This window comes from Pongo abelii, chromosome 7, assembly GCF_028885655.2.
Source record: "Pongo abelii isolate AG06213 chromosome 7, NHGRI_mPonAbe1-v2.0_pri, whole genome shotgun sequence".
Lineage (NCBI taxonomy): Eukaryota > Metazoa > Chordata > Mammalia > Primates > Hominidae > Pongo > Pongo abelii.
Window position 1 is genome coordinate 140,454,319 of NC_071992.2, and position 17,773 is coordinate 140,472,091.

Sequence of the window (17,773 nt, forward strand, 5' to 3'; positions counted from 1 at the left end):
ATCGATCACCCCAGACAGTGCTAGCTGCATAATAAACATCCATTTCTCCCTCCTCCTTGGTAGTAGAATCCCAGCTGTAGTTGGGGGAGAATGTGCTGAACTAAAAGCACATATTTCCAGTCTCTTGCTATTAGGGGTAGCCAAGGCTATGTAAGCAGGGATCACTGGGGAGGGCTTTTAGGAAATCTCTTTAAAGGGAGTTCACCCAGTGGCAGGCTCTCCACGCATTTCTTCTTCCTCCTTCATCGCAACTGAATTGTGGTGTGATAGCTGGGGTCACATCAATTGTGCAGTCGCCAAGCCATTTCTAGTTGGTCTGTCTCTGGATTTTTCTATGCGAAAGCCAAATAAACCTCTTTCTAAAGCCAAAGTTATTTGGGGGTGTTTGTGTTATACACAGCTGAATCAAATCCCAACTGACACAAAGAAGCTTTCCTTGACCTTACAGAAATGGAGCTCCTTTCTTCTAGTACCTTGTCTGAGTTGCTTCACCTCAGATCAATAAAGGACCAGGTAACACTAGGCCCCTTTGTGATCACATTTCTCTTCAAGTTAGAGCTAAAGCCCATGGAGAATTTCATGTCAGGAGGCACCTCTGCATTGGTGGACCAAGCCAAGCAGTTAGAATCTTCAAGTAAAAGTTCTCTCTTTTATTTCCTGAGCTTCTCTTAAACTTCACCTTTAACTTTTTAAAATGTACTTTTAATTTTGGTATAATATACATAACACAAAATTTACCAATTTAACTATTTTTACAAGTACAGTTTTTTTTTTTCCTTTTTTTCATGGAGAATGGGGTCTCGCTATATTGCCTGGGCAGGTCTTGAACTCCTGGGCTCAAGCTACCCTCCTGACTCTGCTTCCCTAAGTGCTGGGATTACAGGTGTGAGCCACTATACTTGGCCATGTATAGTTCTGTGACATTAAGTACATTCACATGGTCATGCAACCATCATCGCCATCTATCTCTAGAACTTTTTTCATATTGTAAAACTGAAACTTTGTACCCATAACCCCCAATTTCTCCCTCCCCTTAGCCCCTGGAAACCACCATTCTACTTTCTGTATGAATTCAACTAATACAGTATTTGTTCTTTTGTGACTGGTGTATTTCACTTAGTATACTGTCTTCAAGGTTCATCTATGTTGTAGCATGTGTCAGAATTTCTCTCCTTTTAAAAGCTGAATAAAATAAAAACACATTTTGTTTATCCATACCTGGGCACTTGAATTGCTTTCACCTTTTTGCCATTGTAAATAATGTGGCTATAAACATAGGTATACAAATATCTCCTCTAGACACTGTGTGATAGTCTGTTCTTGCATTACTATGAAGAAATTCCTGAGACGGTAATTTATAAAGAAAAGAAGTTTAGGGGAGTTGGGTCAAGATGGCAGACTAGAAGCAGCTCATGTGCGCTGCTGTCATGGAGAGGAAACGAAGGGCTAGTGAATGCTGACTCTGCAGGCTGATCATCTGAGAAACACATCAGGATCCATCAAAAGCAGTAGGGGAACACGGAGAGCAGAGAGGAGGAAAGCTGGGCACCAGCCTGTCTGGGCTCATTGCAGAACTGGAAGAACCTCTCCATCATGGGAAAGGGTGAGTGAGTGAGAGCCTCCTGAGGGATTCACAGTCTTCACAGGGATCTACGCAAAACTGGGAATAGGAGAATACCCCTGGCACCCTAACACAACCTCTCCAACCATGCTTCTAAACTGAGACAGAGAGCCACTTGGATGTTTTGCAGAAGAAACTCTTGAGTCTAAGGGGACCTCTACAAGCCTTGAGGTCTGCAGCAGACCAGCACTGGTGTCATGGCCCAAATAGAGGCTGCAGTCACACAGTGCCTGGGAGCAGTAGGATTGCTCTGCCCACTCTCACCAGACAAGGCTCAGCACCAGCTTCCAGCCCAGCAGATTACTTCTGTGTGAACTCAGCCAGTGGGTGACCCTACCCACTCCTGCCACTGGTAGCCCAGGAGGGCAACACCTGCTAGATATTCCAGCCCAGTGGTCTCACTTCCACTTGAATTCAGTTGCAGGCACAGCCTCTTGTCACTCCAGGAAGCACCCGGATGGCAGAGTGGGTGGCCTCACCTACCCATGGTGGCCAGGCAGGCAATGGCTGTTAGGACTTCTAGCCCAGTGGTCCCACTTCTGTGTGAACTCAGCTGGCAGGTGCAGCCTCCTGTTGTCTTGGGAAGCACCTGGATGGCAGGATGGGCAACCCCCCCACCCCTGCCATTGGTAGCCAGGTGGGCAAGGGCTGCTAGAGCTTCCAACCAAGTGGTATTGCTTCTGTCTGAATGTAGCCAGCAGATACAGCCTCCTGTTCTTCTGGGAGGCAGCCAAACAGTAGGTTCAGTGACTCCACCTACTTCTACCTCTCATAGCCAGGTGAACCACACCTGCTAGTGCTCCCAGCTCAGAAGTCCTACTTATGACTGAATTTCCTGAGGGGAACAGCCTCCTGTCATCCCAGAAATACCTAGATGACAGGACAGGCAACTCCAGCTATCCCTACCTATTGTAGCCAGACAGGCCACACTCACTAAGCTTGCAGCCCACATTCCCACTTCTGTTTGAATTCTGCAGGTGGGTGCGACACTGTGTTTCCCTGGGAAGCACTCAGACAGAAGATTAGGGCTGACCCAGCAGGCATACAGCCTGTCTGCCAATTGCAGCCTCTACTTAAGGGAGCCCCATGAACCAGAATCCCCCCAAAAAGAAACGTGACACTAATTAGAGGGGGCTCCAAGACTCAGCAGTGGACTAGACTCAAAACCAATTGACTGAACCCACCTTATACTACAATCAAACCCCCAAAGGCATCAAAGAAGATTAAAAAAAAAAACCCATACAAAGGACAGCAACTTCAAAGATAGAAGCATCAGCCCAGGCAGATAAGAAAGAACCAGTGCAAGAACTTTGGCAACTCAAAAAGCCATGGTGTCTTCTTGCCTCCAAACAGCAGTAGTTCCCCAGCAATGGTTCTTAACCAGGTTGAAATGGCTGAAATGTCAGAAATTGAAGAAGATGGATAGGAAGGAAGATCGACATTCAGGAGAAAGTAAAAAACCAATCCAAGGAATCTAAGGAATACAATAAAACAATGTAGGAGATAAAAGACAAAACGGCCATTTTAAGAAAGAACAACTTGAATTACTAGAGCTGAAAAACTCAGTTCAAGAACTTCATCATACAGTTGCAAGTATTAACAGCAGACTTGACCAAGCTGAAGAAAGAATCTCAGAGCTCAAAGATCAGTTCTCCAAAATAACTCAGTCAGACAAAAGTAAAGGAAAACCAATAAAGAATAAACAAATCCTCCTAGATATATGGGATTACATAAAGAGACCAAATCTATGATTCATTGGTATCCCTGAAAAAGAGGGTGAGAAAGCAAGCAACTTGGAAAACATATCTGAGAATAGCATCCATGAAAATGTCCCTAACCTTGCTAGAGAGGCCAACATTCAGGAAACGCAGAGAACCCCTGTGAGATGCTATACAAGATGACCATCCCCAAGACACATGGTCATCAGATTATTCAAGGTTGAAGTGAAAGAAAAAAATATTAAAGGAAGCTAGAGAGAAGGGACAAGTCACCTACAGAGGAAATCCCTTCGAGCTAACAGCAGACCTTTCAGTAGAAATCCTACAAGCCAGATGAGATTAGGGGCCTATATTCAGCATTGTTAAAGAAAAGAAATTCCAACCAAAAATTTCATATCTGGCCAAACTAAGCTTCATAAGAAAAGGAGAAATAAGATCCTTCTCAGACAAGCAAATACTAAGAGAATTTGTTACCACCAGATTTGTCTTACAAGAGGTCCTTAAGGGAGTTCTAAATATGGAAAGGAAAGATTGTTACTGGCTACCAAGAAAACACACTTAAGTACATAGACCATTGACACTATAAAGCAACCACACAAGCAAGTTGATATAATAACCAGCTAACAACATGATGACAGAATAAAACCTGTACATATCAATATTAACCTTGACTGTAAACAAGCTATTAATAAATGCCCCAATTAAAAGGCATGGAGTAGCGAGTTGGATAAAGAAGCAGGACCCAACTGTATGCTATATACAAGAGACTCACATCACATGCAACACAACCCATAGGCTCAAGGTAAAGGGATGGAGAAAAATGCACCAAGCAAACAGAAAACAGAAAAAAATAAAAAAGCAGGAGTTGCTATTCTAATTTCAGACCAAACAGATGAAACCAACAATGATCAAAAAAGACAAAGACATTACATAGTGGTGAAGGGTTCAATTCAACAAGACCACCTAACTATGCTAAGTATATATGCACCCAACACAGGAGCCCCTATATTCATAAAGCAAATTCTTAGAGATGTATGAAGAAACCTAAATAACCATACAATAATAGTGAGAGACTTCAACCCATCACTGAGAGTATTTGACAGATTGTTGAGGCATCAAACAAAGATATTCAGGACCTGAACTCAACATTTGACCAAATGGGCCTAACAGACATCTACAGAACTCTTCACCCAAAACCAACAGAATATACATTCTTGTCATCTGCATATAGAACACACTCTAAAATTGACCACACAACAGCCATAAAACAATCTCAGAAAATTCAAAAAAACCCAAAATCATACCGAACACGCTCAGACCACAGCACAATAAAAATAGAAATCAATACTAAGAAAATCACACAGAACCATACAATTTCATGGAAAGTAAACAACCTGCTCCCAAATGACTTTTGGTTAAACAACGAAATTAAGGTAGAAATCAAGAAATTCTTTGAAACTAGTGAGAACAAAGATAAAACATACCAGAATCTCTAGGACATAGCTAAGGCAATGTTAAGAAGGATGTTTATAATGTTAAATATCCACATCAAAAAGTTAGAAAGATCTCAAATTAACAACCAACATTTCACCTAAAGGAACTAGAAAAACAAGAGCAAAACAACCCTGAAACTGTGAGAAGACAATAAGTAACCAAAATTAGAGCTGAACTATAGAAAACTGAGACATGAAAAACCATACAAATGATCAACAAATCCAGGAGTTTGTTTTTTGAAAGAATAAATAAGATTTATAGACCACTAGCTAGACTAATAAAGTAAAGATCTAAATAAACATAATCAGAAATGACAAAGGGGACATTTGCAACCAACCCCACAAAAATACAAAAAAAACTCTGAGACTACTACAAATACCTCTATGCATACAAACTAGAAAACCTAGAAAAAATGGATAATTCTCAGAAACATATAATCTCCCAAGATTGAAGCAGGAAGAAATTGAATTGTTGTACAGACCAACGAGTTCCAAAATTGAATCAGTAATAAAAAGTCTACCAACCAGAAAAAGCCCAGGACCACATGGATTCACAGACAAATTTTACCAGATATATAAACAAGACCTGGTACCATTTCTACTAAAACTATTCCAAAAAATTGAGAAGGGACTCCTTCCTAACACATTTCATGAGGCCAGCATCATCTTGATACCCAAACCTGGCCAGAGATGCAACAAAAAAAGAAAACTTCAGGCCCATACCCCTAATGAACGTAGATGCAAAAATTCTCAACAAAATACTAGCAAACTGAATCCAGCAGCATATCAAAAAGCTAACCCACCACAATCAAATAAGCTTTATCCCTGGAATGCAAGGTTGGTCCAATACATGCAAATCAATAAATGTAATTCATCACATAAACAGATCTAAAAACAAAAACCACATGATCATATCAATAGATGCAGGAAAAGCTTAAATAAAATTTAACATCCCTGTACGCTAAAAACATTCAAACTAGGCATTGAAGGAACATACCTCAAAATAAGAGCCATTTATGAAAAATTCACAGCCAAAATCATACCCTGGGGAAAAGCTGGAAGCATTCCCCTTGAGAACTAGAACAAGACAAGGATTTCCACTCTCACAACTCCTATTCAACATAGTACTGGAAGTCCTAGCCAGAGCAATCAGACAAGAGGAAGAAATAAAAGTCATCCAAATAGGAAGAGAGGAAGTCAAACTATCTCTGCTTGCAGGTGACATGATTCTTACTTAAAATACCCCATAGTTTCTGCCCAAAAGCTCCTAGATTTAATAAGTTCAGCTAAGTTTTAGGATACAAAGTCAATATACAAAAATTAGTAACATGTCTATATACCAACAACATTCAAGCTGATAGCCAGATCAAGAATGCAATCTCATTCACAATAGCCACAAAAAGAATAAAATACCTTGGAATACAGCTAACCAGGGAGGGTGAAAGATATCTGCAATAAGAATTATAAAATACTGCTCAAAGAAATCAGAGATGACACAAACAAATGGAAAAATATTTCATGCTCATGAACAGGAAGAAGCAATATTGTAAGAATAGCCATATGGCCCACAGCAATATACAGATTCAATGCTATTCCTATCAAACTACCAGTGACATTCTTTACAGAGTTAGAAAAATAATCTTAAAATTCATATGGAACCAAAAAAGAGCTTGTATTCAAGGGGATCCTAAGCAAAAAGAATATAGCTAGAGGCATCACATTACCTGACTTCAAACTATACTACAAGCCTACAGCAACCAAACAGCATGGTACTGGTACAAAAAACAGACACATGGACCAATGGAGCAGAATATAGAGTCCAGAAATAAAGCCACACACCTACAACTATTTGATCCTCAACAAAGTTGACAATAATATGCAAAAGGGAAAAGATTCTCTATTCAATGAATGGTGCTGGGATAACTGGCTAGACATATGCAGCAGACTGAAGTTGGACTCTTTCCTTACAACATATACAAAAATCAACTCGAGATGAATTAAAGACTTAAATGTAAAACCTACAACTATAAAAACCCTACAAGATAACCTAGGATACATCATTCTGGACATAGGCCTTGGCAAAGATTTTATGACAAAGATGCCAAAGCAATTGCGACAAAAACAAAAATTGACAAATGGGACCTAATCAAACTAAGGAGTTTCTGCACCTTAGTTTCCTTTTACTCTGTTGAAAGGAAACTATCAACAGAGTAAACAGACAACCTACGGAATGAGAGAAAATAGTTGCAAGCCATGCATCTGACAAAGGGCTAATACCCAGAATCTATTAGGAACTTAAATTTATAAGAGAAAAACAACCCCATTAAAAAGTGGACACAGGACATGAGCAGAAACTTTTCAAAAGAAGACATACACAAGGCCAACAAGCATATGAAAAATAATGCTCAACATCATTAACCATTACAGAAATGCAAATCAAAACCACAATGAGATAGTATCTCACACCAGTCAGACTGGCAATTATGAAAAAGGCAAAAAATGACAGACATTGGCATGGTTGCAAAGAAAAGGGATGCTTATACACTGCTGGTGAAAATGTAAGTTAGTTCAGCCATTGTGGAAAGTAGTGTGATGATTTCTCGAAGAACTTAAAGCAGAAGTACCATATGACCCAGCAATCCCATAATTGGGTATATACTCAAAGGAATATAAATCATTCCATCATAAAGACACATGTATGCGTATGTTCATTGCAGCACTATTCACAATAGCAAAAACATGGAATCAACATTAATGCCCATCAATTGTAGACTAGATAAAGAAAATGTGGTACACATACACCACGGAATACTATGCAGCCATAAAAAAAATATGATCACATCATTTGCAGCAACATGGATGGAGCTGGAATCCATTATCATAAGTGAACTAGCACAGGAACAGAAAACCAAATACCGCATGTTCTCATTTATAAGTGGGAGCTAAACATTGAATATACATGGACGCTAAGAAGGGAATAACAGATGCTGGGGCCTACTTGAGGGTGGGAGGAGGGAGAGAATTTAAAAAACTACCTATTGGGTATTATGCTTATTACTGGGGTGATGAAATAATCTGTACACCAAACCCTTGTAACACACAATTTACCTGTATAACAAATCTGTACATGTTCCCCTGAACCTAAAAAAAATTTAAAAAATCCAACCCCACCGGAAACAAGAAAAAAAAATGTAGAGGTTTAATTGGCTCATGGTTCTGTGCGCTATACCTGAAATATGGTACTAGCATGTTGTTAGCTTCTGTGAGGCCTTGAGCTGCTTACAATCATGGCGGAAGGTGAAGCAGGAGCAGGCATCTCACATGGCAAGAACAGGAGCAAGAGAGAATGATGGGGACGATGTCACACACTTTCAACCAACCAGATCTCAGGAGAACTCACTATCTTGAAGACAGCACTAAGCCATGAGGGATCCGCCCCTATGACCCAAACTCCTCCCAGCAGACCCCACCTCCAATATTGGGGATTACATTTCAACATGAGATTTAGAGGGGACAACATCCCATCTATTATCACCTTGCTTTCAATTCTTTTGGGTACGTTTCCAGAAGCGTATTTGCTGAGCCATATGGTAATTCGATTTTTAACTTTTTGAGAAACTATCATACTGTTTTCCATAGTGGCTACACTACTTTATATTCCAACCAGCAGTGCTCCAATCCAGAAGTGTTCCAATTTTTCCAATCCTCACCAATACTTGTTATTTTCTGAGTTTTTTTTTTTATACAGCTTTTTCAGTGGGTGGTGGATGTGAAGTGCTATCTTGTGGTTTTGAATTTGCTTTCCCTAATGGTTAGTGACATTGAGTGTCTTTTCATGTGCTTATTGGCCATTTGTATATCTTCTTCGGATAAATGCCTGTTTGTCTTTTGTCTATTTTTTAATCAGATTTTTGTTGTTGCTGCTGTTGAGATTAGGAGTTTCTTGTATATTCTGGATATTAATCCCTTATCAGACATGTGATTTGCAAATATTTTCTCTCATTCCATGGTTGCCTGTTTACTCTGTTGATAGTCCTTTCATACACCAATTTAAAATTTTCATGAACTCCAATTTGTCCATTTCTTTTGTGGCTTGGGCCTTCAGTGTCATATCCAAAAAATCATTACCAAATCTAATGTCATGAAGCTTTTCTCCTAAGTTTTCTTCTAAGAGTTTTATAGTTTTAGCTGTTATGTTTAGGTCTTCGATTTTGAGTTAATTTTTGTATAGAGTGTTTGATAAGAGCCCAACTTCATTACTTTGCTTTTGACTATCCATTTTTTTTCCCCAGCACTGTTAATATCCTAAGTGTTTTTCTGTACTTCATTAATAATACTGTCAGATCTTTATTGCAGCAGGTATACTATTTTTCTAGATAATTTCCTGTGGGAGATCTTCTGTAATTTTAATCTCTGTGATGTCTATAATCAGAATAGGCTAGGATATACTGTAGTAACAAACCATACTGTAGTAATAAACATCCCCCCGCCCCCAGAATCTTAGAGGTTTATCCTTTTCTTAGCAGTTTATTTCTTACTCAGAGATTTGGCTCTGAGTCTGAGCAACATTCCACATGTTAGCTGGGACTCTAGGCTGTTTTGATCATATGGACCCTCCCTATCAACACTAATTCCACAATTCCTGGGTCAGGGAAAATAGAGTGATAAGACTATAACACTATTAAATCCTTCTACTCAGAAGACTTGGCACTTCCACTTACATTTTATTGGCCAGAACAAGTTAGATGGACATGCCCAACTTCAAGTGAGCAGGGAACTACAGTGACCGCTGTGCTCAGAGCATAGAAGAACCAGATGTTGGTGAATAACAGTAATGCTTTCTACATGTGCTGTAATTATTCTCAATGCACAGATCAAGAAATTAGGGCTCCACAGCTAATTATAAGAAAGTTCTATTTGGTTTTAAAACCATCTTCTCTCTTTGTTCCCAATAGCTATTGCATTATAACTGGAAATAGACTATTTTCTCCCTAAAGAACTATCCAATTTTCTGCCTGCGCTAGTCTTTGTGATGTTTATGATGATTTAGCAATACTGCTTGCTAACTGTAAGCCAACTGATTTTCGGTAAAATAACAAAAATCAGATTGTGGTGAATCTTTCTTATGGTTTTTCTGAGTCACTTACTGCTCCTAAGAGCCCACCTGGGGCTGTCAAGAAATACTCAAGGGGCTTTTTTCTTCCTTTGGCATTCAGGAAGCTCAGCTAGAGGCTTAGGAATTAGAATCCAGGCATGTAGAGGTAGCAAAGGTGACCACTAAATAGAAATAAATTTGCAGTGACGTAAATTTTAAAAATAAGCATTAGAGGCACATGACACTCTGCTCATGTTAATCCTCCACACCAGGAGGGGCTTCCTTTCTTTCTTCCAAACCCTAGTACATCTTGTTTGACCTCTCCTATAATCCAGAACACACCTTGTTTGACCTCTCCTATAATCCAGAACACATAACTCTAGAATTCATGCTTATCATGTCTTATTCATCTCTGTATACTGAGTTTCCTCAGACCTCATCAACTGATGGGTAGAAATGAGATTACAGTGACAGTAATAACCGCATTTCATAGACTCTTATGACCCAATGTGTTCTATAGATTTCAGCTGCTTAAAAAGTCCTATTCTCTCACTCAGGGAGTAAAACATTGCTTTTAAATAAAACCTTAAACGAGGCCTAGGGTAGTTCACCCAACATCATTTCACCTCCAGATACAGCAGTGGGAATAGTTATGTGGGCAGAAGCACAGACTGGGGTGACAAGTGTTGGCCAATGACAGACAGTAAGAAGTATGCTGGCTGGGGCTTTGAAAAGCTCTGGTTTCTCTGACATGAGGAGTAGTCCAGCTCTTGCTTGCCCTTTGTCCTGTCCCTTGATTCCTGCCTGGAATATAGATGTGATGTGTGGAGGTGCAGCAGCCATCTTTCCACATGAGGACTGAAGCCAAGGTCAATGACAGCACAACAAGAAGTATGAGAAAGCTTTAGCTTTGCACTGCTTCATTCAGACTTCTAGTTACATCGGGGAAAAAAAAAAAAAAAACTTCTAACTTGTTAGTCCGGTTTTTTGTGGCTTGCAGCCAACAGCAATCCTAACTTTACAGAATGCCAAAGCACCTACCTACAAAAATACAGAAGAGATTAAATTGCTTTTAAAGGAAAATATCCTCATTTGAGTCAAAATAGTAGATAAGAGGCAGAGACTGGCCAGATTCAGGAGCTGAGGCAGGATAGAAGTCTACAAAAATAGAGACTGCAGTAGCCTATGTTTAAGAACATTCCCCTCTCCTCCAGCACATCAGCAGCACTCATATATAATCTGATTTATGCAGAGGCAGGGCAGAGGCAGGCACAAGAATGACAAAAAAGCCTCATAAAAACTCCTAAATAATTCAACAACTAGGTCATTTGGTGAATGGCCTTTTAGTAAATTAGCTTTCAGCAGATTGATTTTCAGCAAAGTGACTGTTTTCAGCTGGAACCTTTGCCATTTCCCAAGGCTGTCACACTTTCTACAATAGCTAAGCACTCCTCTGTGACAGAGCCAGGCTGGGGCCCAGCTAGGGTGACAATGCCTCTCTCCACACTCACTGTGTGCTCCAGGAGGGCCCTGGGAGAGGCCTGCTTCATCCCATGGTCCCGAAGAGATTTCAAGTGGAACAGCTCTTTGACATTCCCACGCTCCCTGGAGGATTCAGGCATAGTCAATCACTGGGGTTAGGCACAGAGACAAACCCACGGGGATGCCTGAGCTTTACTCACACCCGGCCTTCCCTGCTGGGGACTGACCCTTTGATACTGGTCAAGCTTTTGGTGCCCGCCCTTCCTTTTTAATTTTTTAAGACCGAGTCTCTCTGTCTCCCAGACTGGTGTGCAGTGGCATGATCTCGTCTCACTGCAACCTCCACCTCCTGGGTTCAAGCGATTCTCTTGCCTCAGCCTCTCGAGTAGCTGAGATTACAGGTGCCTGTCACCACACCCAGCTAATTTTTTGTATTTGTAGTAGAGACGGGGGTTTCACCACGTTGGCCAGGCTGGTCTCGAACTCCTGACCTCAAGCAATCGCCCACCTCGGCCTCCCAAAGTGCTGGGATTACAGGTATGAGCCACCGCACCTGGCCCCCTCCTTGTTTTTAGAAACACCCCCCAGGTGTGACTACTGCTGCTGATTGGAAGACCATTTTTGAGAGATTCTCCTATACCATGCTGCCTTGTGTATGATTTAGTAGGACTGCCACAGCAAAATACCACAGACTTAGGGGCTTAAACAACAGATGTATATCCTCACAGCTCTGGAGGTTGAAGTCCAATATCAAGGTATTGTCAGGGTTGGTTTCTCCTGAGGCCTCTCTCCTTAGCTGGTGGATGGTCGTCTTCTCTCTGTGTCTTTGCACCATCTTCCCTCTACGCGTCTCTGTGACCAAATCTCTTTTTATAAGGACAGCAGTCAGACTGGACAGGGCCCACCCTAACAACCCCACTTTAACTTAATTTCCTATTTAAAAACCCCATCTCCAAATACAGTCACATCCTCAGGTACATGGGGTTAGGGCTTCAAAGCATGAACGTTTTTGGGGGGGACACAAGCCTATAACAGGCATAGAGTAGGCCCTGAAAGCAAATTTTAAATTACTCCAGTGATCTTATCCCAAAATTATCCAAAGTCTGCCTTCTCTGCTTTATATGTATCAAAGCAACTGTCCATTGAAGGTTTGACCTCCCAAGTGAGTTGTTGACAGGAGCAAACAGACCAGTCATGCTAATGCAAGCATTCTGCTCCATGTGACAGAACTATTTTTCACTGTAAAGTAAATCAATCAGAATTCTGGTGTTTGCCTCACTCAGGTGTGCATTTACTCAGCTTGAGACAGTCTGGAAGGTCTCATCACCTGAGCACTGACAATTGTGCATCTCTGGGCTTTCCGAGGCAAGAATCAGGTCCTGGGATATGGTGGATGATGGTGGTACCACTGGTGCAGTCTTCCTTGGCACAGGCCCCTCTTCCCTAATTATTTCTATTTTACAGATGGTCAGAGAGGTTAGGTAAATTTTACAAAGTCACACAGCTAATAAGTGGCGGCAGAGCCAGAATCCACCCCTGTTCTCTGATGACAAAGCCCAAGATTTGTCACTGTTCTGACGTTCTTTCTTCTATGAAAAGATATGCAAAAACAAGTGGCAACTGACTCTTCTATTCCCTGGTGTTGTCTGTGTCATTCCTTATGGGGAAATGCTGCTTTGGAAAAAATGAAGGCTAACGGCAAGGGTGACATCCAAGCAGCCTAACTGACAAGATAGTGCTGTGGAACTGTGGTCGAGCTTTAGCTCAAATCACTCTCATCAGATTGGGGTTCTGGCTCACAGACTCCCAGCACTGGCAGCCATATTTTGGCACTTGCTTCAGGCCTGGATCTTTTAAACCAGGGACTGCAGAAAGGAATGTATCAGGAACAAGCACACAGGAAGGAGGAAGGGCCAGACCCAGTGACTCACACCTGTAATCCCAGAGCTTTGGGAGGCTTAGGCAGGAGGATCGCTTGAGGCCAGGAAGTTTGAGAGCAGTCTGGGCAGCATTGTAAGACCCCATCTCTATAAAAAATTTAAAAAACAATAAAAAAAAAAGCCAGGGGTGGTGGTGTGAGCACTTGTAGTCCCAGCTATTTAGGAGGCTGAGGCAGGAGGATTGCTTGAGCCTATGAATTTGAGACTGCAGTGAGCTATGATTGTACCACTGCACTGTGGCCTGGGCAACTGAGTGAGACTCTGACTCTTTAAAAAAAAAAAAAAGGAAAAAAAGAAAAAGGAAGGTCAGGAGTGTGTCCTCCCCAGGGTCAAATCCTACCAAAGCTGCTTTTTCCACTTCCCCTAGGCTTCCTGTCTCCACCTGTAACACCAGGTTTCTGCCTTTTTCCAAGTTTAGCATTATTTTCCTGCTTTTTATTATAACCCCTGCAAGGACTAGAGCATGTGAGCCCATAAGGAGAGGCCATGCACAGTGATTAAGAACAAGCCATTAACATCGCAGAACTGGATTTAAATCCAAGTTCAAACATTTAACCTTCCTTCTGAGATAGAAAGATGGGGGTAATAGCCCCAAACTTATAGGTGAACCATGAAGAATGTGATAATAAAGTTAAATTCTTGGCATACAGTGAGTGCTCAATAAAGGCTATTAAAACCTAGACCTGTGGCTTGGGTCTTGCATGATAATCTTCTGGAAACCGACAGCTATTTTCAGAAGCTTAAGACACATAGTTTCTTCTCTCCCTTCTTCTTTTACGGTTGTAAGACATCAGTAGGCAGGGTTTGAATTCCAGCCTAGCTATGATTTGGCCATATGACCTTGTACAAATGACTCACGTGTTAAGGATGCAGTTTCTTTATCTGAAATAGAGTGGTAACACTCCAGTGATGCCACACAGCACATCCGCACTCCTCTGCCCCCCTACCCCTGGCCATAGGTGGGATCAGGTGCTGCAGAGCAGGAGGTGGCGCCTGTCGTGGGGGAATGGGGGTTGTGCGTAGGGGCGGGAGGTGGCGCCCCTCGGGCATGGCAGGCGGCAGGACCTGAGCCCTGCCCCGCGGGGAGGCAGCTGCTAGCCAGCGATGGGAACGGAGCAGCCTCAGCCCCTCGTGAAGCGCCGGGCAGCTAGGGAACATGGCTCTGGAGGGGCTCTGCTCGGCCCTCAAAGATGGACAAAATGTTGGAATCAAGCACATTCCTGCAATCTAGTATGACATTTGGATTCAAACCAGCAATGAGGTCATTTTGCTTCACCAAATTATCCTGTCTCATACCCACCAAACAAGGAGTGTATCTACATTTTGGAAGCTGCTCCACATGAAAGAATCGAGCTTTGATGAACATTATTATATAGAGCCATCATTTGAGTGTCAGTTTGATCCCTTGGAAGTTCCACATGGGCCATTTGATTTCTCTCCCCTTATAGATCATTATTGCGGCATGAAAAACCCTCCATTAATCAGATCAACAGAGAGATTCATGTGGATTAAGTTTAGTTCTGATGAAAAGAACTAATATTCATTTATTCCAGATCCAGACTTTACTTACCTAGGAGATTGTGGGTTTGAGCTCTCGGGAGCCGATGGAATAGTGTGCTCTAGTCAGGTACAACAAGAAGAGAAAACAAAACCTGGCCAAGCCATTGATTGCATCTGGACCATGAAAGCCACTCCAAAAGCTAGGATTTGAGGTTCCTAGATTATCCAATGGAGCACTCAAATGAATCCAAGAGAGACTTTGTTGCAGTCTATGATGAAAGCAGTTCTATTGAAAACCTGAAGGCCAAGTTTTGCAGCACTGTGGCCAATGATGGAATGCTTAAAACAGGAATAGGTGTGATACAAATGCGGGCAGATGAAGTTAGTCGGCTTAGCTCAAATTCTCCTTACCTCCTTTGTTGAGCATAACACATACTGTTTATCCACCCACCCATCAGTAGGCATTTTGTCTGTTCCCACCTTCTGACTATTGTGCGTAATGCTGCTATGAACTTTCGTGTGCAAGTAACTGAGTTCCTGCTTTCCATTCTTTGGAGTATACAGCTAAAAGTAAAATTGCTGGATCATCAGCTCCCTGTACAGGCAGCACTGTCTTTTGCCATAGCAACATGTGCATCAATAATCCTTTAGTCTGTAATGGTGTCCAAAACTGTGTATACCCTTGGGATGAAAATCATTGTGAAGAAAAGAGAAAAGGCAGGACTATTTGAACAACCACTGAAACTCATGGGACAGTTACTGGCATTACTTCAGAGATTGTCTTGGCCCTTCTCATTATTTCTGTTTTAGTACAAGTGAAACAGCCTCAAGAAAAGGTCATGGCTTGCAAAACTGCTTTTCATAAAACCAGGTTCCAAGAAATGTTTGATCCTCCTTATTATGAACTGTTTTCGCTAAGGGACAAAGACATTTCTGCAGATCTGGCAGACTTGTCAGAAGAACTGAACAACTACCAGAAGACACGGCGCTCCTCCACCGCCTCCCAGTGCATCCATGACCACCACAGTGGGTCGCTGACCTACAGCGTCAAACAAAGCAGGACCAGTCTCAGTTCCATGGAGCTTCCTTTCCAAAATGTCTTTGCACAACCACAGCCAATGAAAACATTTAACAGCACCTTCGAGAAAAGTAGTTACACTTTCAAACAGGGACACAAGTGCCCTGAACAGCCCCTAGAAGATCAAGTAATGGAGGAGATTCCTTGTGAAATTTATGTCAGGGGGAGAGAAGATTCTGCATAAGCATTCATATCCATTGAATTCTAATCTTCTGCTAAAGGTGATGTGAATTCTTGAGTGTGTACATACGCAGCCTCCAGGGTACCATACTGTTTCCAGCAGCCAACCCTTTTCTCCTGCCGCAACTACAAAGACCTTAATTCACCATTAACCTATTACATGGTGATGTTTTTATTCTCTCAGGCAGTCTATATATGTTAAACCAATCAAGGAACTTAGTCTATTCAGGGGAAACAATAATCATCATCTATTGCTTGGTGTCATAAAGCACCATCAGTTAAAGAGCATTGGAAGAGGTGGTTGGATGGAGCCAGGCTTGGGCTGCCTATTAGTTTTAGCAAGGGGAATACTGCTCTTGACTGATACAGCTTTGTCAATATTCTGATCCCACAATAAACTTTAAAAAAAGACATAGTAGTAACACCTATTATTTAATAGGCCACATTCCCTGATGAGTGTATTAATGTATTAAATAATTTAATCTTCCTAACCCTGTGAGAAAGGCATTTTCCTCAATTTAGATGACAGGTTTAGTAGCTGGCCAAGGTTACTCTGCTAGTGACTCACTGGGTCAGAATTTGAACGCTGAACAGCTAGGCTTCACAGCTGATGCTCTTTTGCCTGCATCAGCCTCCTGCCCATGGCTGTCCCTCCCATAGGCCTTTGGTGTGAGCATAGAGATAATGGCTGTGAAACTGCTTTCTGTGTTGCAGAGAGACAGAACAAATTCCAGTCATTGTGTGATCTAACATGCTGGCTCCATATCTAACCTCCCTTTGGGGCCCATCTCTTAAGCCACAAGAACCCCAGTGAAAGGAATCAGTAGAGAAACCTATTGCTCTGTCACTGAACAGCTTCCCCCTCTAGATCTGTGACGGTTGTCTTGGGAACCAAGCAAATTCCTTGCTCTCTGCTCTGAGTATGGGCCGGCTGGTAGGGCTGCCAGAGATGGGCTTCTGCTGGTTTCTCAGGTGCTGTTGGCCTTGGTGGTTTAGAACGCTTGAAGATTGGGCAGGAATCAAGAGATGTGGGGTAGTTTAAAAAAAAAACCAAACAAAAAATAAAACTCATAGAAATTTGGGTAGAGACCAAAACCAGTCAGGAAGACCATCCAACTCAACCTTGACTCTGAAGTTCCCAGGCAGAGAAGGAGACAGGATAGAACATGGGAAAATCAGAAAGAGGAAGAAGAGACAAAGTGAAGGTGGGAGTCAGAACGCAGCAAAACTCCTACTCAGAGAGTATCAGTGCCAGGCTCTTAGAGGAGGGTGGGGACCTTGGGCATACGCAGAAGGAGCTGCCAAGACACTAAATTCACCCAGATGGGCAGGCTTGATCCGTCATTGCTGTTTGTACTACCCCCTGAGGGAAGGAACCTCAGGACAGTCAGTTTTGATGGGAAGCATGGTTAGGGCTTGAAGAGTTCCTTAAGGGCTGGTGCCAAGTGTTTAGATAACGCGTGGGAAAAGGGAGGATGGTGGAGCTACAGAGGCAAAAGCGAGCAGAGGGAAGATAGTACACTAGCACACCTGCTCCATGACTGCCAAAGCTGGTTCCAGTGAGAGGCCTCATCTTTGTTTGACCTTGATTCAGCCTTCACTGAGCCAGAGCCACCAACTCAAGTCATACCCTGCCCTTAGGAAATCCACCAACTTGTTGCAAGAA

The 17,773-nt window shown here is 42.0% G+C and overlaps 1 protein-coding gene and 1 long non-coding RNA gene across 2 annotated transcripts in view; one reads left to right on the forward strand and one right to left on the reverse strand.

Annotated features, from left to right (window-relative positions):
- LOC129047529 (uncharacterized) overlaps positions 1 to 17,773 on the reverse strand; it is a 95,518-nt gene that overhangs the window by 46,940 nt on the left and 30,805 nt on the right. The gene's annotated exons all lie outside the window — the stretch shown is intronic.
- LOC100449408 (neuropilin and tolloid-like protein 2) lies at positions 15,687 to 16,111 on the forward strand. The gene has a single exon (XM_024251432.3). It carries the CDS (start codon positions 15,689 to 15,691, stop codon positions 16,109 to 16,111), a length of 423 nt encoding a protein of 140 aa, XP_024107200.3. The 5' UTR covers positions 15,687 to 15,688.

Bases quoted from the DNA above. Each gene is read 5' to 3' on its own strand.
- LOC100449408 (XM_024251432.3), top strand. From the start codon at position 15,689: ATGGCTTGCAAAACTGCTTTTCATAAAACCAGGTTCCAAGAAATGTTT.